Source organism: Ornithorhynchus anatinus, chromosome 6 (assembly GCF_004115215.2).
Source record: "Ornithorhynchus anatinus isolate Pmale09 chromosome 6, mOrnAna1.pri.v4, whole genome shotgun sequence".
NCBI lineage: Eukaryota > Metazoa > Chordata > Mammalia > Monotremata > Ornithorhynchidae > Ornithorhynchus > Ornithorhynchus anatinus.
The window spans coordinates 35243199-35266184 of record NC_041733.1 but is presented as its reverse complement, the minus strand read 5'-3'; the positions used below and the strand labels follow the sequence as shown (position 1 = coordinate 35266184).

General features: G+C 45.7%; 1 protein-coding gene across 2 annotated transcripts in view; it reads left to right on the top strand.

Moving 5' to 3' along the window:
* Positions 1 to 2794: 2794 nt before the first annotated feature.
* CUL4B (cullin 4B) overlaps positions 2795 to 22986 on the top strand; it is a 39549-nt gene continuing 19357 nt past the window's right edge. The window contains exons 1-11 of one of the 2 annotated variants that reach the window (XM_029067949.1): positions 2795 to 2894; positions 6741 to 7298; positions 12788 to 12903; positions 15948 to 16051; positions 16537 to 16606; positions 18193 to 18266; positions 18625 to 18787; positions 18886 to 18975; positions 19265 to 19347; positions 19984 to 20051; positions 21448 to 21566. In XM_029067949.1, the coding sequence (XP_028923782.1) occupies positions 2885 to 2894; positions 6741 to 7298; positions 12788 to 12903; positions 15948 to 16051; positions 16537 to 16606; positions 18193 to 18266; positions 18625 to 18787; positions 18886 to 18975; positions 19265 to 19347; positions 19984 to 20051; positions 21448 to 21566 (1455 nt within the window). In that variant the 5' untranslated portion in view covers positions 2795 to 2884. Of the gene's footprint in view, positions 2895 to 5996; positions 6060 to 6740; positions 7299 to 12787; positions 12904 to 15947; positions 16052 to 16536; positions 16607 to 18192; positions 18267 to 18624; positions 18788 to 18885; positions 18976 to 19264; positions 19348 to 19983; positions 20052 to 21447; positions 21567 to 22986 lie in introns of those variants that run through there. The other variant, XM_029067948.2, reaches the window with a different exon arrangement.

Sequence of the window (22986 nt, the reverse complement as noted above, 5' to 3'; positions counted from 1 at the left end):
CTCTGGAAAATGCAGATGAAGCCTGGGAGTCCCATGAGGGACAACCTGATCACCTTGTATTATTAATCCCCATTTTACAGATGAGGTCACTGAGGCCCAGAGAAGTGAAGTGACTTGCCCACAGTCACCCAGCTAATAATAATAATAATAATGTTGGTATTTGTGGCAGAGCTGGGATTCAAACCCACGATCTCTGACTCCCAAGCCCGGGCACTTTCCACTGAGCCACACTGCTTCTAAAGCCTAAAGCTTCCTTGGTTGCGGAGGCCTTGGCGGGGCTTCTGCCCCCGCCACCAAGCCGGCCACCGCGCTTTCTTCCCGGCCCATCCGTCCGTCCTCACTTACCGTGCAGACAGCACCGTACTAATCACTTGGAAGGCCACCACACAACTGACATCTTCCCAGCCCACAGTGAGGGCCCTGTGGATACACCTTTATTGCTCTCTTGGACTTTCCAAGCGCTCAGTACAGTGCTCTGCACACAGTAGGCGCTCAAATAATAATAATAATTATGTTTGTATTTGTTAAGCGCTTACTATGTGCAGAGCACTGTTCTAAGCGCTGGGGTAGATACAGGGTCATCAGGTTGTCCCATTTGAGGCTCACAGTCTTCATCCCCATTTTACAGATGAGGTAACTGAAGCACAGAGAAGTTCAGTGACTTGCCCACAGTCACCCAGTTGACAAGTGGCAAAGCCCACATTCGAACCCATGACCTTCTGACTCCCAGGCCCCGGGCTCTAACCACTACACCATGCAGTCTGTGCCCACAAATCTATGTTAAAGCAATTAAAGCAATGACTGTTGGCAATTATTCCGCTCCATCCACTCCACAGATTATCAATTGAGCCTACCTATCTATTTAAGAAGAAGAGTTGGAGTTGCCAGATATCACTATTGAAATTGAAGTCCTCACCCTTTCTTCAGGGTCTTCTTAAAAGCCCCTTTCCTCCAAGAAGCCTTCCATGGTTGATTCCCAATTTCCCACATTGCCATCCTCTGTACTCATGTATGTATTCCCATCCTCAATACTGAAGAGCACATTAATATTCAATTATTTATTCATCTAGTTCACCCTGACATTCTTGCTCTTCCTTTTCTATCCTTATTCTTCCCTCTGCTCCAACTATTTGTGAATCACTTATTTCCAAGTGACAAATCACTTGTGTTCAAGTTGGTGAGTGGGTGAGGTGGGGTGGAGCAGGAGGTCAGTGGAGTTGAGGGGTAATAGGAGAGGGGCAGCAGAAGGGTCATCGGGAACATCTGTGTGGATATTGAAGTCCCCAAGGATCACCGTAGGCATGGGGAAAGAGAGACGGAATATAAGAAAGCGATCAAAATGGTTAAAGAAGTTGGAGTTGGCCCCCGGGGCGTAGTGGTAGATGACTGTTACTAGAATTTGGAGTGGATGGTAGAGGTGGCTGATATGGGCTTCGGGGAAAGGGATGGGGGAGGTGGAATGGTGCGATGTGATTAGCGTCCAGAACCAAACCACCTTGCCTTGATGTCTAAATTGATGCTCTCAACACCACCCTCTCTACTAAACTCAATTCACTCTCACACCACTAACCCCTAGACCCGGATCAACTGCACAGTCTGCCTCCTTCGCTCTTGGGCACAAGCCGCAGAGCGCTGCTGGCAGAAATCAGGCTGATTCATTCATTTCAAGTTTATCCTGGCGTGCTTCAACTCTGCCCTCTCCTCTGCCTAGCAGAACTATTTCTCCACCCTTATTGACACCTATGCCCATCGCCCTCACCAGTTGTTCCATTTAATTCCCTCTTCAGGCACACTGTCCCCCCAGCTCCCCCATCCTTTGCCCCCAATGACCTGACAACTTACTTTATTAAGAAAATAAATGAATACTCTACCAAGCACTCAATGCACGGCTGCTTGGCCTACTGGAAGCTCCTTATTAGGTGATTCTAATCACTTTTACAGACTAATGAGAAAACAAATGAAAAAACACCAATGGGTCATTTTAATAAGGATTATAAGGTAAAAATAGAAAAATCAAGCATATCTTTAATGATTATTGAAAAAATTAAAAACAAGTTTTATGAGACCTAAAACACAAGCCGCCCTACGGAAAAACCTTTACCTTCAAATAGTTTTGCCATTAAAAAACCCCAAAAACCTAAAATTCTAAGCAGTTTTTTAGACTGCTATGTATTAAAAAAAAACAAACCCTTTGGGTTTATGACGTTTAGTAAACAACATAATCTGTAGTCTCCTAAATCTCTTGGTACAAGCATTATGTTTGCCTGCACTGAAAAATAAACCATAGAGATTGCACACTGAAAAACAGCATAATCAATCATATTTACTGAGCACTTACTATGTACAGAGCACTGTACTAAGCGCTTTGGTGATTTCAAAATGTTACGCTACTGGCTTCTATGTTATGTTTGCTTCTTTGTAAGACCGTTTGTCGTCTCTCCTGTTCCTATCCCTGCTTATGATGTATAAAGTAACAGAGAACTCTTATTATGAGCCCATCTTCACGCATCATCTCATTGTCAAAGCACTACTCTCTTGGTATTCTTTCGCAACCTCAAAAAAATAGTCCTTCAGAAAAGTACAAATAAACAATAGAAAGAGTCTCTCCTATTACTTTCCTTCTCAAAAACAGTTGGAATTCAACTCGAGTAACACCTCAGTCATTACTCACCTAAAATACTTTTTTGCAAAGTGGGTGAAACTCAGTGTTTCAGATGAAAGAACAGCTGACATTTAAAAATGCTGCCTCCGCCCCTGGTGTGAGCCTGCTAACAGGTGGGAAGACTGAACTAAAACAGCACTTCCCTGGAGCACCACTCAGATCAGAGGCAAGAAGCCGTCACCATCGGCCTCCTATGAAGACCCCCCATGCCAAGTCAGGGGGATGGGTTCTGGTGAATATGATGAATAATTATTTTTTTTACATATATTTGCCTGCGCATATAAAGAGCTACATGTGTTTTGGTTCTTACACCTGCAAAATGAGACTAATGATAACCCCATCACAGGGGTGTTGAGGTCTAATTAATGTTTCTAAAGCATATTGAAGTGACCTGAAAAAGGGTTTTAGGTGTATGGGGGAAAAGTACTATATATCCTATCGGAACTATACTATGATAGCTATATTTGTATGGCGTCGTGTATCATGTGATTTCTTTTGGGGGGGGTAAAATGTATATAAACACCACTCTTTAGCAGCTTTTAACATTTCAGTGTATAAGGCCAAGGGTTCAGAATTCACTCAGCCAGATTGGTCATATTTCTGATATTAAGTGATGGTATATAAATACTGTATTTTTTCTGGAAACATTTTCTACAACTTAATTAAACACTAAAGTGAAACATCTGGTGCCCAGAGCAGATAATGCTTAAATGCTATTGTGTCATTTTATGGAAAGGTTAAGGTGAGGACAAACAGATTAAATAGGAATTTATGTCATATAGGTAAAGTTGGAAGGAAATAAGGCCAGCACAATTTATTCTAATAGAAAATTTACAATTAACCAAAAGTTAGGGAAAAACTGATCACTCGGCTAACTAAAAATGGAAAAAAGTTGCTTTTTACCCAATGCTACTCTGCTCAAGCTTATCGGGAAGTGTTTTCTTTGGATAATGAAACAGCAGGCAAAGGTGGGATGTCACATTCTAAACAAGCCAGTATTAAAGTACAGAAGGGATAAGGCTGTGTGGTTCCAAAACTATATATAATGCATCTGAAGAATGAAATTGTGAACCATTTCTAAACTGAAGCTGGTAGTGCATATAATACAGCTATTTGTGGCCTACCTGATTACCTTTAACCACCCCAGTGCTGAGTGCAGGGCTTAGCACAAAATAAGTCCAAGTGCTTAGTACAGTGCTCTGCACAGAGTAAGCGCTCAAATACAATTGAATGAATGAATGAATAATACAAATCTGTCTCATGTCAGAGTTTTTGACTTTGAGGCCAGGAAAAAGATGAAGTTAATAAGAATGGAGGTAAGGCAAGGGTAAGTGGATTTTCAGGTAGAAACACTGAACTTTCACCATTGATAAAATGTTATCAGGTGGGACTGAATAAGATATGGCCATGGGTGAGGAAGGCATATGAGCTTAGACACTTCTCCATGTACTTCGAGCTGCCAACCTGGCAGGTTGAAACCCTCCAGTGCTTGTATATGGTAATCTAGTGTCATTTAGCCAAATTCCTTTCCTTTTCCTCTCTCCCCACTGTCCCACCTTACTCCAGTTCTCTCTCTTTACCTTTCCAGTACTTTGGCTCTTTCACCTTTATTTCCCACGTGAGTGCAGCTCTCCTTTCTTACTGTTCCAGTCTTTTCCCTCTTCCCCACCTTACTCCAGCTCTTTCTCTCCTTATCTATCCAGCTCTTTTGGTCTTACAACTTTGCTTCCCCCTGTACACTGTCAGCTCAATGTGGGTAGGGGATGTGTCTGATGTTACACTGTCCTCTCCCAAGTGCACCTTATTTCCACCTTATTCCAGCTTTCTTTCTTACCTTTCCAGTCTTTTTTCCTCTTCTCCCTGTCCCACCTTACTCCAGTTCTCTCTCTCTCTCTCTTACCTTTCCAGTCCTTTGGCTCTTACACCTTTATCTCCCACCTTACTCTGGCTCTCTCTCTCTCTCTCTCTCACCTTTCCAGCCTTTTTCCTCCCCCCATCCCATCTTACTCCAGCTCTCTTTTACCTTCCCAGCCTTTTCTCTGTCCCACCTTACTCCAGCGCTCACTCATGTTCTCTCCTTTCCAGATTTTTCCTCCCCGCTCAGTCCCTCCTTACTTCAGATCTCTCCCTCTTACCTTTCCAGCCTTTCTTCTCTTCCCCGCTTCCTCCCAGCTCTCTCTCTTACCTTTCTAGCCTTCTTCCCCTTCCCCACCTCTGTCCCCCCTTACTCCAACTCTTTCTCTTCTTACCTTTCCCGTCCTTTGGCTCTTACACCTTTATTCCCCACCTCACTCCAGCTCTCTCTTTCTAACCTTTCCAGCTTTTTCCCTGTTCGACCTTACTCCAGCTTTCTCTCTCCTTTCCAGCCATTTCTGTCCCCCCTTACTCCAGCTCTCTCCTTTCCAGCCATTTCTGTCCCCCCCTTACTCCAGCTCTCTCCTTTCCAGCCATTTCTGTCCCCCCCTTACTCCAGCTCTCTCCTTTCCAGCCATTTCTGTCCCCCCCTTACTCCAGCTCTCTCCTTTCCAGCCATTTCTGTCCCCTCTTACTCCAGCTCTCTCCTTTCCAGCCTTTTTCCTTCCTCCTCTCACTCCCACCTAACTCCAGCTTTCTCCTTTCCAGCCTTTTTCCTTCCCCCGCCCCCCCTTACTCCAGTTCTCTCTTTTCTTTCCAGCCATTTCTCTGTCCCCGCCTACTCCAGCTCTCTCTCTCCTCTCCAGCCTTTTTCCTTCGCCCTCAATCCCCCCTTACTCCAGCTCTCTCTCTCTCTCTCTCTTTCCTTTCCAGCTCTTTCTCTCCTTTCCAGCCTTTCCTCCATCCCCTTTTACTCCTTCTCTCTTCTTTCCAGCTTTGTTCCTTGCCCCCTTCAGTCTCCCCTGACTCCAGCTCTCCCCCCTCCTTTCCAGCCTTTTCCCTCTCCTTACCTCCGGGGCCCTTTAGCCGTTGGGGCCTTTATGGCAGTGACGGTTTCCAGGCTCCCCGGCGGACGGCCCGGCCCCGCCCCCTTCCCCACCTCCCCCCGCCCCCTCTGGAGGCCCCGCCCCCGAGGGGAGGGGGCGGGAGGGGCGGAGCGGACCAATGGGCTGAGGGCAGCGGGCCGGGGTCCCGCCCCCCGAGGGAAAGGGGCGGGAGGGGCGGAGCGGACCAATGAGCTGAGGGCAGCGGGCCGAGGCCCCGCCCTCCCACGGGAGGGGGCGGTTGGGTCGGAGCGGACCAATGGGCTGCGGGCAGCGGGCCGAAGCCCCGCCCCCCGAGGGGAGGGGGCGGGAGGGTCGGAGCGGACCAATGGGCTGAGGGCAGCGGGCCGAAGCCCCGCCCCCCCGGCACGCTTGCCCTGCGGACCTCGGGGGCTCCCAGCAGCGGGCCGCTATGAAAAGTCTCTGCCCAGTCACTTCCGGTAAGGGCTTCGGCCGCGGCGGGCCTTCCTCCCTATCTCCTTTCCTCCCTCCCTCCCTCCCTCCCTCCCGGCCCCCGAGCGGCGGCGGCGGCGACGACGACGACGACGTCCGGGCCGGGGCGGCCCCGCCTCCCCCTCCTTCCCCGGCGGCGTTGTCGTTGGCGGCCGGGCCGGGCTAGGCCTCCTCCTCCCCCAGCGGGCTGTGCGGCCGGAAGTGCCGCCATCTTTGGTGTAGCTCGGTGCTATTGACAATAACAAGCCTCAGTCTCCCCCCTCCCCCAACCCTCCCCCAGAGAGAGAAAGGAGCCAAAGCAGGAGCGGCTGCTTCAGGGACTCGTTCAGCGAGGCCTGCAGAAAGCGAGGGGAGAGGGTCCTGCCAGAGGGGGAGAGAGAAAACGGCCTGGGCTCCGCTTCTCTCCAGCATCCCCTTGCCTCCCTTGCACACTTCCTTGGTCTTCCTCTTTCAGTGTCTCCCTGCCTCCTTCCCTTCCTCCATCCATCCCCACCCCCCTTTGCCTCGCTGCCAGCTTGGACCTGTCCACTGATTCCTCCTCCTCCTCCTCTGTGCCTTCCTCTCCCCACTCCCCCTGTCTCCTTGGCCTCCCTCCCCCCCCCCCCCCACACGAAGGTTTTGATGCCCCTCAGCCTGTTGACCCCTGTGCGTTTTCATGTTTCCGACAGGTTTCTCTTCCCCCAACCCCCCAGCTGCTGCTGCTGCTGCTGCCGCCCAGGAGGTCAGACCAGCCACTGATGGTCATCACAGCACCACGACCTCCGCCGCTTCCGCCTCCTGTTCCAAGAAGAGAAAGTTAAACAACAACAGCAGCAGCAGCAGCAGCACCACCACCGCCAACGAAAGAGAGGAGTTCGAGCCCATCTCTTCGTCCGCCTCCTCCTCTCCTCCTCCCAAGAACTCCTCTTCCGCCGCCTCCTTCGCGGGGCTCTCCGTCTCCTCCTCCAACCATCATCACCACCTCCAGAAGAAACTCCGTTTTGAGGACTCCTTGGATTTTTTTGGACTCGATGTGAAGATGGCCGAGGAATCCTCCTCCTCGTCCTCCCCTGCCCCCGCCACCGCGGCACAGCAACAGCAGCAACTTAAAAGCAAAAGTTTATTAATCTCCTCCGTGGCGGGGGGGCACCACGCCAATGGCCTGACCAAAACCTCCACCACGGTTTCCAGCTTCGCCAACAGCAAACCCGGCTCCGCCAAGAAGTTAGTCATCAAGAACTTTAAAGGTAACACTGGCCAGAATACCGATCTTAAGGATTCGGTACCTCCCGGGCGAAAGTTCAAGAGCTGAAGGATAGCGTGCGGTCGGTTTAACGCTCGGGGTTACCTTGCAGGGTCCGGCTTTCTCAGATCCTCTCCTTATCGCCGACCGCCCTCTCCGAAGCTTCATTTCAAAGTTATCTTTTATAGCTTCCCAGAAGTTTTTTCTCTAGCCCATTGCTGACTTCACCTTTTCACCTTTCTTTTCGTTAATGGTGATGGTTAAGTATTTACTGTGCGCCAGGCACTGTCCTGAGCCCTACGGTAGGTACAAGCTACTCATGTTGGACACAGTCCATTTCCCACACGGGACGCTCGGTGTCGATCCCCGCTTTGCGGGAGGGATAACCGAGGCGCAGGGGAAGTGACGTGATTTGCTCGAGGTCCCACAGTGGACGAGTGGCAGAGCTGGGATTAGAACCCTCGTCCCTCTGACTCTGGAATCTGTTCTCTAGTCACTAGGCCACGTTAACTTGGCCCCCTTCCCCGTCACTCTTCCAGGTTACAAGGCAAATCCATGGCAGAGCCAGGAATATTACTTCGATGGTCTCTCTCATGGACCTCTAGCCAAATAGCCATAGTCTAACTTACTTTTAGTGAATTTTTAAAAAATAGTATTTAAGTACTTACTATGCGCTAGGCACTCTACTAACCCAGGTAGCAGGTTGGACACAGTCCGTGTCGCACGTGGGGCTCACGGTCTAAATCCGGTTTTAGAGATGAAGTCACCGAGGCACAGAGAAATGAAGTAACATGCCAGAGGTCCTACAGCAGACAAGTGGGCTAGCCAGCATTAGAACCCAGGTCCTTCTCACTCCCAGGCCTGCACTCTATCCACCGGCCCACGCTGCTGCTTTTTCCACAGAGCCCCACTCGGTGCTGATTCCAAACAGCCCGCACATGGTGCCGTTGCCTGCCCTTCTATTTAGGAGCAGTTTGGAAATCTCTTTTAGTGTTGCTGATTATGAGGCTGCCGAGGCTTGGGAACTTGGGTAGGTCAAACTTCAAGTAGTAAAACCTCGTAGAAGTTTTTGGTCGCCGGCGTATAAGCTAATTGTCCAAAGGAAATTATTTTGTAGGTGAAGATGACACTTATGGTTTCCAAAGAATTCTAGGAAGTGTAGCTAGGAAAATTTTCTAGCATTATTTCCTCCGCTCACCACACCATAGTTCCTGGTTTTTTTTTCATCCCTCATCAGACAAGAAGTTACTTGTGTCTGTGATGATATGACTTCTGAATTGTTTCCTTTCATAATTTGACTTTTAAAAATCTATTTCTTTGTTTTCATCTTATTGTGTGGTAAAATCTTTTTAATCTTACTAAACAATTCCTCCTCTGTGGAGTATATTTTTCACTGTTTATGGGTTGTGTACCCCTGTTAGTCATGAGTGTGTGTGTGTGTGTATATATACCTTTGCTAAAGAGTTTAGCTCCTTTAATTATCCCTTGTCTAAAGGTAGTCACTTGTTATTTGATCTGTTTTTTTCCCCCCCAGGAGTCTTTCTAATTGCTTTAGAGCTGGAGACAGTTAAGGTCCCCTAATTCAGCCAGGTTTTGGATTCAGTAAAGTGTATTTACTAAGCACCCATTGCACGCAGAGTACCGTAGTGAGCGTTTGGGAGCATATAATAGAATTATTGTACTTGGTCCCTGTGTACAGGGTTGAAGCAATGTGGCCTAGTGGCAAGAACACGGGCCTGGGGGTCAGATGGACCTAGGTTCTAATGCTGCCTCCTCCACTTGTCTGCCATGTGGCCTAGGGCAAGTCACTTAACTTCTCTGCCTCAGTTCCCTCATCTGTGAAATGGGGATTAAGACTGTGAGCCCCATGTGGGACATGGATTCCGTCCAACCTGATGAGCATGTCTCTCCCACCAGGGCTTAGAACATTGCCTGGCACATACTAAATGCTTAGCAAATACCATAAGAAAAAAAGTCCCTGCCCATAGTGTCCCTTTTCCTAGAGATGACTAGTGGGAATTTTCTGTTAAGAACCTTCAAATGGCACTCTGGCTTCACTCAAGGAATATATAGGAAGGAAATGCTTTCATGCCCACGTAGGATTTAAGACTGGAGTTGTCGATTAGAGCCTGCACTTGCACTCTAGTTTTCTTTCAAACTGGCCACCAAAATGCGGTATTTGGAAAGTGAATTGCTGACCCCTGCCTGCCTTGCTATTTTACTGGACACTTTTTGAAACTCAAATTGCCAGGTCTCAAGGACAAATACCCTATGCCCAACAGATTGAGAAACAATATGGTGTAGTGGAAAGAGCCCAGGCTTGGGAGTCAGAGGATGTGGGTTCTAATCCCGGCTCTGCCACTTGTCTGCTGTGTGACCTTGGTCAAGCCACTGAACTTCTCCGTGCCTCAGTTACCTCATCTGTAAAATGGGAAGACCGTGATTCCCTCGTGGGACAACCTGATGACCTTGTATCGCTCCCAGTGTTCAGAACAGTGCTTGGCATATAGTAAGCGCTTAACAAATGCCATCATCATTAATTATCATTATTAGATCAAACATAAGAGAAGTGACATCTATATTTTCTTATCTGCAAAACAGAGGATTTCATGTAGCCTGCTGGTGTTGAGAGAATCTCTTTATAGATGTGATTTTCTTTTTAGGATTACAAATGTATTGAGTGCTTTTGCAGTGTATCCCTACTGATATGGAATCACTCTCCAGAAACTTTCTTCAAATGATTAATGAACAGAAAAGTACTCTGATAAAAGTAAGCGTGGCGTAGTAGATAGAGCCCTGGCCTGGGATTCAGAAGGTAATGGGTTCTAATCCCGGCTCTGCCACTTGGTTTTTTTTTTGGTTTGGTATTTGTTAAATGCTTACTACGGGCCAAGCCATGGGGTAGATACAAGGTAAGCAGGTTGTCCCATGTAGGGCTCACAGTCTTCATCCCCATTTTACAGATGAGGTAACTGAGGCACACAGACGTTAAGTAACTTGCCCATGGTCACACAGCTGACAAGCGGTGGAGCCAGGATTAGAACCCATGACCTCTGACTCCCAAGCCTGGGCTTTTTCCCCTAAGCCCCACTGCTTCTCTCCTTCACTTGTCTGCTGTGTGACCTTGGACAAGCCACTTCACTTCTCTGGGCTTCAGTTACCTCATCTGGTAAATGGGGATAGAGACTGTGAGTCCCACATGGGACAGGGACTGTGTCCAACTGGATTTTCTTGTATCCACCCCAGTGCTTAGTTCAGTGCCTGGCACATATTAAGTGCTAACAAATACCGTTAGTAGTAATAGTATTAATCATGTTGAAACTCTGCACGTTGTATGGAGGCAGTCGTTTTCCTTGGACCAGCAATACTTTACAATTTACCGTTGTTTATCATTTATTGTTAATTAGCTAAATTAGGACTATCCGTCCCTCATTTTTTGTCTTCGTTCTGCCTGTGTTGGGAAAGCTGATAATGTTCTCTCTGGTAGAGGATGACTGGTGGCTTCGGTGGGCGCGGTGGCAAGGCCACAGTAGTCTTCAGTGAGATCCAGTCCTCTGTGGTGGTCTTGGAACATCCCAAACCACCTCATTATTCAGAGAGGGGAGATTTCAGGGTCAAAACGTTGCACGTCTCTGGAGCTGTGTCGGCTTTGCGCTGTCTTCTTTATGTCTCTTTTCTCTTCCATCTCTCTCTCTCTTTATGGTATTTGTCAGGTGCTTACTGTGTGCCAGGCACTCTACTAAGTAAAATAGGTACGAGCTAATCAGGTTGGAGACAGTCCTTGTACCACATGGGGCTCGTGATCCTAATTCCCATTTTCCAGATGAGGTAACAGCAGCACAGAGAAGTGAAGTGACTTGCGCAAGGTCCCACAGTAGACAGTTGGTGGAGTTGGGATTAGAACCCAAGTCCTTCTGCCTCTCAGGTCCACGCTCTGTTTCCACCACGCCACGCTGTTCCCCCTTCTCCTCTGCACCATCCTTTTTCCTTCTCTCCGAACCTCCTCAATGAGGGGAAACGGCTGGAAGGAAATCATTACTTGGCCATTTATTGGAACGTTGTCTGTCCCTTTTAGAAAACCCAAGAATTTCTTGAACAGCGAGCTAGGCCACTGCTTCATTTTCAGTCCATCCTAGAGAATGGTGCAAGAGAAAAGAAGCTTTGAAGTAATCTGCACCTTTTTCACACGAGGGTAACTTTTTCTGACAAACCCCAAGTTATGGAAAACCTGTGCTATAGTACGTATATTTTAACCGGTCCCGTATGCATACGCACAACTGTACCTTCCAACTGTCGTATTAGATCAACCCAGAGTGATGTCATTTGGACAACATTCCCCAGTTTTCTAGAGTTTGATCTGAAACGCGTAATGAATCCGTGCCATTTAACGGGTATCTACTCTGTGCAGAACACTGTACTAATAAGCCTTTGGGAGAGTACAGGAGAGGTAGTATCATGTTTACTGCCCTCGAGGAGCTTCCGTTGGAGTGTGAATAGCAATCTAGTGTAGTTTTGGTGGAACAGGGAGTATCAAAAATTACCATGCTGGGCCACTGGTGTTCAAGTTTCTAAAAGTCTAGTTTTTAAGTAAACAGTTCAGACAGAAAATCTGGATTGTGAGTTTGATTTTGATTCACCGATATGAGCTCCTAATATGATGAGTTGCCACACCAAAAAAATGGAGCTGTGGCCTCCCATTCTTCTTTGCAGTCTCTCTTTAGGGCATAGCTCCTCCCTTTAAATGCAAAGTAGTACATATACAAGCAAGAAGATGCTCCGGTTTCTACATTCTAAGAGCATAATTCACCCCTTGGGAGAGAGCTGAGAGTAGGCTTTTCTCTTGGGGAGACTGTATCTTCTCCAATTTATAATCCCCCTCTAGACTGCAAGCTCATTATGGGCAGGGAACATGTCAACTAATTCTGTTGTACTCTCCCAAGGGCTTAGTACAGTGCTCCGCACTTACTAAGCACTCAGTAAATACCATTGATTGATAATCCACCTTTCTCTCCTCACCATTGTTTCCATTAGGGATGGCCCGAGTGAGATGAGTCTGCTATAGACCCAAGAACCAGAGTTGCCTCAATTTTGATATCTCTTTCTGCCTTGCCTTGTAATTCTAGGTTTGACTGGAAAATTCTAATGGGTCTCAATGTTGAAATTAGATTTAATATTCTAGTTAACATTTATTTCGTACAGCGACCCGGGCATTAGGGTACGTGATGGAGTTGCCAATCAAGTAACAACGAGACTCATTAAGTCTCCTGTATTTTCTAAATGCCCTAAAGTGGCAAATGACTAAATCTGTCCCAGCCCTGGTCTCCAGATCGTTTACTGTCCCTCTGCTGACTGGAGCCAATGAGGTGGTAATTTTGTTCTTGCTTGGTAAGTGGGTCCTCTAGGAAAGAAAGAAAGAATGACTTCCTATGGTAAATTTACACTCTGACATAACATTTTAGTATCGTCTCATATCGACCTTTGTTTATTTCCCAGATAAACCTAAATTGCCAGAAAACTACACAGATGAAACATGGCAGAAACTGAAAGAAGCCGTGGAAGCCATTCAAAATAGTACTTCAATTAAATACAACTTAGAAGAACTCTATCAGGTATAAGTTGCATTTGGATTACCGAACACGGAGACAGTTGTTTGACTGCTTTTTGAATGGTTCTCTAGCAGATTTCACATCCCCTTTAAGGTGACTGCAAGAATTTAGCATTATTGTATAACGGGCGTTTAATGCATTCTCAAAAAGGTTTCATGAAGGTGGTGTATGGCTGATGTGTTCAAATTCTTCCGGCGATGTTTCACCCAGATTTCACCAAATGTCGGGATTCTCAGCGATTAGTTCGGTGCAAGAATCAAATGCCAAGAATTGTCCTGAAGATTTTCAGGGAAACCTGGTTGAAACAATCAAAAAAAAAATCAAGAGATGAGCAACAAGTGTGCTTCACACAGAGCTCACCAAAATGCGTACATCTCATCTATTCTATTGTGTAGCTTTTTTATATTTCATCACAGCTACATTGCTTTGCTTGATATCATGATTACCAAATTTTAGGAGTTCAAAAAATGAAGTAAAATTGTTTTACTAGGATCGTTAGCTGCAAGATAAAATTTGTCCTCTAATAAGTTGACTGAACTAAGGACCTCTGCTTTAGTGGTTTGAGATATAACTGATGAAGGAGGCCCAGGCTTTTAACCATATCCTAATAATTTATGTAAAGCTGTCTTTAGCCTGTCGTTTTATGAAAGTATTCAGTTTATCTTGAATATAGGCAATGTGGCTCCTTAATATTTCAGCTGAATCTTATATATTTGGATACAGTGGCAAATTGCACAGATATTATAGTTTAACAATAACAAGGTCAGCTTGCTTTTTCAAGAATCATCTGGGAGGTTGGGGCCCCAAAGTGTTTTTTAGAGCACGCAGAAGTGGGCACACCAGCTCTGTGGTCCACGCGGACCAGACGGTTCTCCAGGAGGCAGAGCTTCTTAGGGGATCGGGCGGCTGAGGCAGCAGAATTCCGGGGCTGGGCTGCGATGCTCAGAAGGGACGTGACGGGGCCTTCCCTAGGGCTAGTTCTCAGCAGGTCCACCCGGAGACCCAGCCTAGAGCAGGGAATCCTGCAGCTTCAGGAAGCCTGGGCAGAAGCGAAGCATTGGCCTAGTGGAAAGAGCATTTGTTGGTGTGTGACCTTCGGCAGGTCGCCTCAGTTCTCTAATCTGCAAAATGGGGCTCCATTCCTGTTCTCCCTTCTTAAACCGTGAGCCCTGTGTGGAACCTGATAACTTTGTAACTACCTCAGCACTTATTATTATTATTGCTATTATCGTAACCTTTCCTGGCTCCAAGGGGGGCTTTTGCCGAGGACAGTACAGCTGTAGAGTTTGGGGTAAGCCCTGCCCTGCCCTGTAGACCTCTCCAGCCTCCACTGAGCTGTGAGAGGGGACAGTAAGCAGTGCTGTGAAGCTGACAGCGGAGCGGGGAGCAATTTCCAGGAAATCTCTAAGGTCTCGTTAGGAACTGCCAACCCTTAGCCCTGGATCTTCTCCACACTGGGCTTCTGCCACCTCCTCGCTCATGTTATCGCAAACTCATCCTCACCTGCTATGACACTGCCCTCCCCTCTCCTCAGCAATACTTGTTCTCGTGCTTATTGACTCACACGCCCAAAGTCCGCACCTCTGAATCCCTCCCGAAGCCTCCAGTGCCTTCCCCTCTCACTCATGATGACTATTCTAATTAATAATAATATCTGTTAAGTGTTTACTATCAATTAGTAGTATATATTGAGCATGTACTATGTCAAGAGCACTGTATTAAGCCCTTGGAAAAGTAAATCAATCAGTCAGTGGTATTTATTGAGACTATGTGCAGAGCACTGAACCAAACACTTGGGAAAGTACAATACAGCAGACATGTTCCCTGCCCATAACAAGCTTACAGTCTAGAGGGAATGCAATAGAGTTTGTAGACATGATCCTTTCCCTTAAGGATCTTACAATCTGGTGGAGGAGGCAGACGTTAAAGTCAGTTATGGATGGGGAAGTGCCGGAGGATAAGGATACTGTATGCCAAGGACTGTGCTAAGCGCTGGGGTAGTTATACAGTCAGATGACTCACAGTCCCTGTCCCACGAGTCACAGTCTAAGTGAGGAGAACAGGTCTTTAATCTCCATTTTACCAATGACAAAAGTATTGATTAAAATCAAAACCATCAGGTGTGAACTTCCCAAAATCTTCCCCTCACTCCCCCCCCTTCTACCCTCTCCACTCTCATCCTTCTCGGCCATCTTTCTAAGGGGAAATCTCCCGCTTGTTCTCACTTTATAAAGCTGCCTCTCTCCCGACCACCCCCTTTAATCACACATTCGTACTTCCTCTCCCTTATCCTAAAAAACAAAAACAAAGAACAACCTTCGCTGTGCTCCATTGTCCTATCCAGCTATGACAACAAATACTACTGATGACCGTTTATTTGTAAATCCAAAGGAGGGTTAGGAGATTAATTATGGTAAAGTGCATCTTTATAAATGTGGTCTGTGACATTGTTATTGCAGCTTTTTTCCCTAGATTTGCAACTTGTAATCACTGTGATTTGTCGAATTATGTATCTGTGTTCTTGATGTTCCTGGAGAGAAACCCATTTCGGTGTGTGCAGTTTCCCCGGGGTGAATCCCGGGCAGAACCTCTCCTGGCCCCAGCATGGCAAGGGGCAGGCTTTCTCTAGAGGTTGGGGTAGGTCCGGCTCTGTCCTGCCGCCTCGACTCTACAGTGTCTCACCTCACCAGAGCTATGCGTGGGGAGAGCGGCAGCTCTGGGAGGCCAGCCGGAGTACCGTTGTCTGAGCCGAGGGAGGCTCTCTGCCATCACCAGGAGTCTCTGGGGCGGCTGCAGGGCCGGACCTGGCCTGGCTTGTGACCTGCAGATGGCCACTGGTTTATTTCTTCCCCGCCTTGAAGGATATCCATAACAGAAAGCCTGGTGATGACAGCCATTTGGTTTTCAGATTGTTCATCCCTGTGACTAGATAATTAAGTTGACCTTTTCTTAAAACCTGAATTTCAAAAATTGGGGAAGCTTTTGCGGAAGTCATTATGTTTCTTTTGTTAGAGTGGTTGTGTGTTGTTTGTTTTCTGATTTTTCAGGCAGTTGAAAATCTCTGCTCATACAAGATTTCTGCAAATTTATATAAACAGCTGAGACAGATTTGTGAAGATCACATCAAAGCACAAATTCACCAATTTAGAGAATATCCTTCTGAAAAGAGGCAAAATTAGTAAGGTGGTTTTTCCCAGTTTTTGTTCCTCCTCGTTTACCCTCATTTCAATCTGATCTGTAGTTCATTTATATTTATACCCGGGTAAATGAAACTAAATCTAAGATATGATTGAAATTCTGGTTTTAGTCAAAATAGGTATTCGGTTTCTGTAAGCTGTTCATTCACCTCCTCTTTTTTTCTTTAAGATTACTTTTGAAGAGGAGGAAACCAACCTTAATGGTTGAAACCCAGCAATTTGTGTTAACAACGATTAAATGTTTTTTTAAAATTGGAAAATTTTACATTTCAGTAAAGGTTTTAATGTAAGCACTTGAGCTTTGAGGTACAGGTAATTCTGATTTGTTGAGCTGAGAATTTATATTATGTACCAGATTCTTCCCATAAACAGGTAGCTCTTTGAGAGAACATTCGTTTGTTCATAGCTCGCCGTTATACTTTTCTTAACATCCCCTTATGGATTCATTGGACAGTGTTCTTTTTCTAAAGAAAATTGACACATGCTGGCAGGATCATTGCAGACAAATGGTAAGCTTGGGGAAAAGACACCCTCTGATATAATTTTTAGGAAGTGCTTTAAGTTTGGCATTTGTTAAGCTCATACTCTGTTCCAAGTCCTGGGGAAAGATCCCAGACTAGTGAACGCTACCTCTCTGCCCCCGCAGTTTGCTCACAACCTAAGATGGGGGTGGTGCGGGTAACCCGAACATGGGCACACGGGAAGAAAAACGCAACCAAGCAAAGCTAACTCACTGCAACAATAAGAGCAATATAATACTTCCAAGGGACCCGTTACCGGACCATCCCAACCCCGCTAGTTCCAGGTGCCCAACACTCTGAGAGTTGTTAAGGAGTACTGCCAACCCTGCGTCATCTTCTGCCCCTGGCAGTGATGGGCAAGGAGGAGCCCGGGCCTAGCACTGAGCTTTTAACCTGGCTCACAGAATGCCCCGCTAAGAGCCAGTGTGATCGATCGTATGACTTCTCAGTAGACCTGCTCAGGTGGAGTGGGTAACCAAGAAAGACCTAAAGAATTCAGTTTTGTCGTCCCCAAGTTTTCACAAAGCTCCCCCACCGTGAAGTTATGGGCTCCCCAGAGATGAAAAACTCCCACAGTCCCCACATCTGGAGCACGTTAATCCTGGATAAATTTCAGAGGGATCCCTCTTCAGCTGGTAAGCGAGGCCAGGGATGACCTGTTGGTTTTCACGTGTGACTCCTGTGGGGAGATTTTCCGAGGGACGGACACGGAGGTACATGGAAGCCGGAAAGTTTCTGACCTGGACCACAGGAGTCCCCCTTGAAAATCAACTGGACGGCCCAATCGGAGTACAAGAATGCTGTGCTTTTGGGGGTTTGGGAGAGCCAGATGGTTCCCACAGGAGACGCTCATGGCGAAAAGCCCACAGGCCTCAACCAAGGCATTCCACCTCCTAGTTGGTGGGAACCCACCCTCTTGACTTAGAGGGTACCCACCCTGCTTGAGCACTGTATAGTGAGTCCCTCTAGACCCGTGTGCGTCTGCCACTTACCCCTCTGCCAGTCCTTGCAACTAGAAGGACTCTGCCCACCAACAGCCAGAGAAGCATTCCGATTGTTGCAGTTCTGCTCAAAATGCAGTAACCGCAGGCACTCTGTCTTTGTAAATTCCCGTGCCCTGAAGACCCCCATCCCTCCCAAGTCAGAGATGATGAAGCAGATCTCTGAAAAATAGGTGTGGATTATGCGTGACTGGGTTACTGAGACTTTACTGTAGTAACTTAAACCTTTTTAAATCAAATTTTGTAAGGCATTTCCCTAGGGAGCATTCTTGAATAGAAACTGAAAGTTTTAGAGAGTTTTAATTGGGGCTGCCAGACAAAGACAGTGGTGGAGGCCAAATACGCTGGACTGATTTCCCAACATGTCAGTAGTTGTGCCCGGAGCAAGTGGCTAGTTGCATGTCTGAGTTAGCAAATGAGGACTGCAAAAGTTCTACAAATATATTTCATTCAAAATGGAGGCCCCTTTTTCTTTTTAGGGGTGGTCCTTCAATTTCAAAAAATAACAAAGAAGTAAGATGTGATGGTTTTTTTGTGTGTGTGTGTCTGTCTCTCTGTTCTTTCCCTTGATAGATCATGATTAGAAGCATTTTTTTGTTCCTTGATCGAACTTATGTTCTTCAGAATTCAATGCTGCCTTCCATCTGGTAAGGATGTCAAAATCCCTGAAGGGCTTATCTGTTGCAACTTTCTCTGCAGAAGTTAACTTTTTTTCCTCCATGGAAAATGAATTAGGGAGCAACTGTTTAAATAAATCCGCTGCAAGAAATTCGGGAAAAATACCAGGATTTTTATTCCATCTCTAGTTACTGGCAAGACACATAACTATATACAAGCTGGTATTCAAAACACTTTCTTTACTCAAAAGCATATCTGGTTGGATGTTTACTTTTTCTAAAAGTAGCTAGTGCAGAAAATCATAATGAACATTCCAAAATTAGATAACCCTTTCATAAATAGTTCTGATGCCAGTCACATACTAAAATTGCTGTGTTTGGCTTTCAGGGACATGGGACTAGAGTTATTTAGGACGCATATAATTAGTGATCAGAAAGTCCAGACCAAGACTATCGACGGTATTCTCTTGCTGATTGAAAGGGAAAGAAATGGGGAGGCCATCGATAGGAGTCTACTCCGAAGTCTTTTAAGTATGCTTTCTGATTTGCAGGTAAGTAATTTCTCTACTCAACTACCAAACTAAATCGTTGGGCAGCTTTGTATCAGGTGTGAGTTCTAAGTCATTTTTCTCTACTTTGTTCCACTCAGATTTACCAAGATTCTTTTGAACATAGATTTTTGGAAGAAACTAATCGCCTATATGCTGCAGAAGGCCAGAGGCTAATGCAAGAAAGAGAGGTATTTCGGCTACTATGGGACATCTGCCTATGATCTAGTGTGTTGACCTTAAAGCGTAGGTTGTTGCTTCGTCACTGTTGAAGTGCTTTAAGGCACTTGCTTTCTAACGACCGTCATCTGTGCTATATTTCCATTTGGCAGCTGATGTATCCTGTTAGATTAATTAGGAATGGGGGAAGATTGCATTTCAAAAAGCCATTCTTCTCAGCCTTCCAAAGTGACTCTCAAATGATCATCTGTGCTCAGTACAGTGGGAAAAACAATGCGTGGATATCTTTTTCTTTTTTAGGTTCCTGAATATCTGCATCACGTCAACAAACGTCTGGAGGAAGAAGCAGACAGAGTCATCACCTATTTAGACCAGAGTACGCAGTAAGTATTGTATTCTTCGACTTTTCCCAAAGCTTCTAAAGCATCTATTTGGAAAAAAAAAAGTCAGTTACATTTTAAAATGTCATTTGAGCTTTTTATTGGTCAGTTAACACAGTAAATTAATACAAGCTGACTCCTGGTTTTATTTTTTTTAGTCAAGTATTGGATTGTTTTGTGCACCCACAGGAAACTGGGATAAGAGATTTTCTTGACCTTTGAGACCTCAGGCCAATTAATGTTCATTGGGCATTCATGGGAAAGAGCTTACTTTCACACGCACAAAGTGGTATCGGCTAAAGAGTGCCTGTCTGCTGCATAAGCAGCCACTTGGTGGCTTTCCTAATGAAAGAATAGATACTCCCCAAAAAAGGCCAACCACAGTATAGCCATGGAAATGGTTGTTGCAGAGTGCAGATCCATTTCAGCTGTCTTCAACCAAATATGAAATCTCTGCAGCACTCTCCCTCTGAGGTGCAGAGTAGGGTAATTGGAATTCCAGAAGACTGATGCATTTATACATGTTGTGATACAAATGTTAAGATCAGCGTAAAGTGGACTCTCCCATTATTTCATGAGAGGGTTTAAATCCCCACCGTGGGGGAATGACAATAATTCTAAACATATTTTTTTCTATAGGAAGCCACTAATTGCTACTGTAGAAAAGCAACTTCTAGGTGAACACTTAACAGCCATTCTTCAGAAAGGTAATTGTTCCAATGTCAACAAGAAAGACTGTATTTATTAAAATGTTAGCAGCAAGTAGGAAATCTGGCAAAGATGTCTCTCCTCGGTCTGATGGCTTGTGCCTGAGTCTCAGAGGAGATTTGCGAAGGGGAAGAGCACAGTCTTTGTGGCTCCATGTGACTCCCCCCACCCCGACCCCGGGGTAGTGTTTCAGTCATTCAGAGAGAAGTTGAGTATCTCACCCCCTTCCCTAGAGGTAAGCAGCTAGGTTGGACATTGTCAGTACACATCAAAACAGAAGTCACTCGAAGATTTTAAGGCCGAAAGAGGTCCCGGACCACTCAGTGAAAGGCATCCCCGCCTACTTGGTATTTGGTGTTAAAGCCATGGATTTTTAAGCCAGAAGTCCTGCTTCTGCTTCTAGGACTGTTTAATAAACTTCAAGTAGTCACTACTTTCTACTGCTCTGGGTTTTTTCCGCTTATAAAATGGAATTGCCAGCCTCTTCATTGCTGAAGCTCTGAAGGACTAGCTATGCTCTGAGATGCCATATTGGGAATCCCTTTGAAGGTGAAAATTGCTGTTGTTTAACTCCAGGATAACATCGAGCGCTGTGTAGACGAGTGCAGCTAGAGCCACACTCGAAAACTCCACAGAATGTAGATCCAAGTGAAGGTGTAAATTCTTTACAAATAATACTCTTGTAACAATCGTCAATTTTGAGAGCTGGCATCAGCGTATTTTAAACACAATTTGTTAATGAGTAGCTCTCCGACAGTTCTGGTAAATGGAAAATAAAACACTCCACATATTTTCTTTGTTGTGTGTCTGTGGGTCTCTGCATATGCTATTTTAATCTAGACACACTCTGTCATTTTAAATGAGAATCCGTCCTGAAAATCAGGTCTTGGTTTTCATTCTTGACTATGCAGTGGATTTAAGTGGCCTTAAATTCTGTGAACCTTTGCTCCTTTTTTTATCAAAAATGTATTAATACTTCAAACCCACCCCCACCCCCAAATCCCTGGGGTGTCGATGCTTCCTGTGAAAACTTAACCATCTGAAGTAGGCACGCTCTAAAACAGAAGCATGATAGAGCTAAATATAAATCTGTGTGTGTAGCGTGGTTTGTCACGGCAAAATCAAAATTTCTGTTCTTCTACTTGCTTCTCCATTAAATCAGCTATTCTTGTTTCTCACTTGCAAAATTGACTGCTTGAGTATTCGATTCAAAGCAAATATCTACATGCAAAGTGCAGGCTAAAAACCTGACTAATCATCAAAATGAAATCCATACTGAGCCTAAAGAATGACATTTCATTGAAACATTGAGTAATATTGCCTGTGATCAGAATAGTCGTGCTGTGTCCGATTGTTTTGTCACGTCTGTAATGTGTGACCGTTTTAAATGTTCAGGTTTGAATCATCTTCTTGATGAAAATCGAATTCAAGATCTGTCTCTACTGTATCAGCTCTTCAGCAGGGTCCGGGGTGGCGTTCAAGTTCTTTTGCAGCACTGGATTGAGTACATCAAGGTATGCACACGTTTGGTTGTAGTTTCCTTGAGTAGAAAAGATGCTCATTAAGAATTGTTTACCCATAGTATTTGTACATCTCTGCAATTTAAATTGTGCAGTATTGGAGATTGATGAACTTACTCCCTGGAAGAGGCTGGACCTCCTAGACTGGTGGGTGATCCAGGTGCTAGATCTATGAAGTGGTTGCTAGCGTGCATGGGCCTTCGAGTTCCATCCCTTAGCTCCCTTCCCTTTCCTCGTGATTAATAATAATAATGATAGTATTTGTTAAGCGTTTACTATGTTCCGGGCACTGTACTAAGCACTGGGGTGGATACATGCAAATCGGGTTGGGCTCTGTTCCTTGTCCCGTATGGGGCTCGCAGTCTTCATCCCCATTTTACAGATGAGGTAACTGAGGCCCAGAGATGTGAAGTGACTTGGCCAGTGCCACACAGCAGACAGGTGGCAGAGCCAGGATTAGAACTCTTGACCTTCTGACTCCCGGGCCCCGTGCTCTGATTATGGTATTTGTTAAGCGCTTAACTATGTGCCAGGCACTGTATCTGCTACTCCATGCTGCTTCCCATGATTGCGTGAGGAATCATGTACCAGGCCCGGACCCTGAGTCGGAAGGGGATTGGCTTTTCCTCTTAGGACAGATCTGGCCCCTCTTTTAGCCTGACGATTGTTGGCCTGGGGCAGGCGCATTACGACCACTTGTTCACAACTTCTCCTGAGCCCTGATGACCCCGGTCATAGGGGCCAGACAATCCAGTCCTCTCCAAGGAATGGAACCGGAGATGCTGAAAAGCCCCTGAACTCTGATATGATAATTTGTGGCATGTGTTAAGGACCTGCTGTGTGCTAAGCTTTGTCAAAATGCTGAGGTAGATACAAGCTAATGAGGTCACACTTCTTTTCCCACGTTGGGCTCAGAGCTTAAGTAGGGGGCGGGGGAACAGATACTGAATCTTCATTTTACAGATGAGAAATCCGAGGCCCAAAGAAGCTAAGACTTGCCTCTGGTCTTGCAGCAGGCAGATGGCAGAGCTGGGATCCAAACCAGGTGGTCTTAACTCCCAGGCCTGTGTCATTTCACTAGACCATGCTGATGTGGCTTGCTTTATCCAAAACAGGTGTTTGTGTTCCTACTTGGCTTACTTGTAGAGTGCACCATAATAATAATCATGACAGTCATAATGGTCACTGTTTTTGTGCCAAGCACTGTACTAAGCACTGAGGTAGATATAATATAATCAGGTCCCACATGGACTCACAGTTTAAATAGGAGGGAGAATGGGTATTGAATTCCCTTTCAGCTCTTTACTGGGTGTAAGAATAACGTTGAAATGACCGTATCTCTCCCTAGAGGTTTTTTTTTAAAAAAAACAAAACCTGTTTTCAGTTTTTGAAAAGCAAGTTTGTATTTCAAACA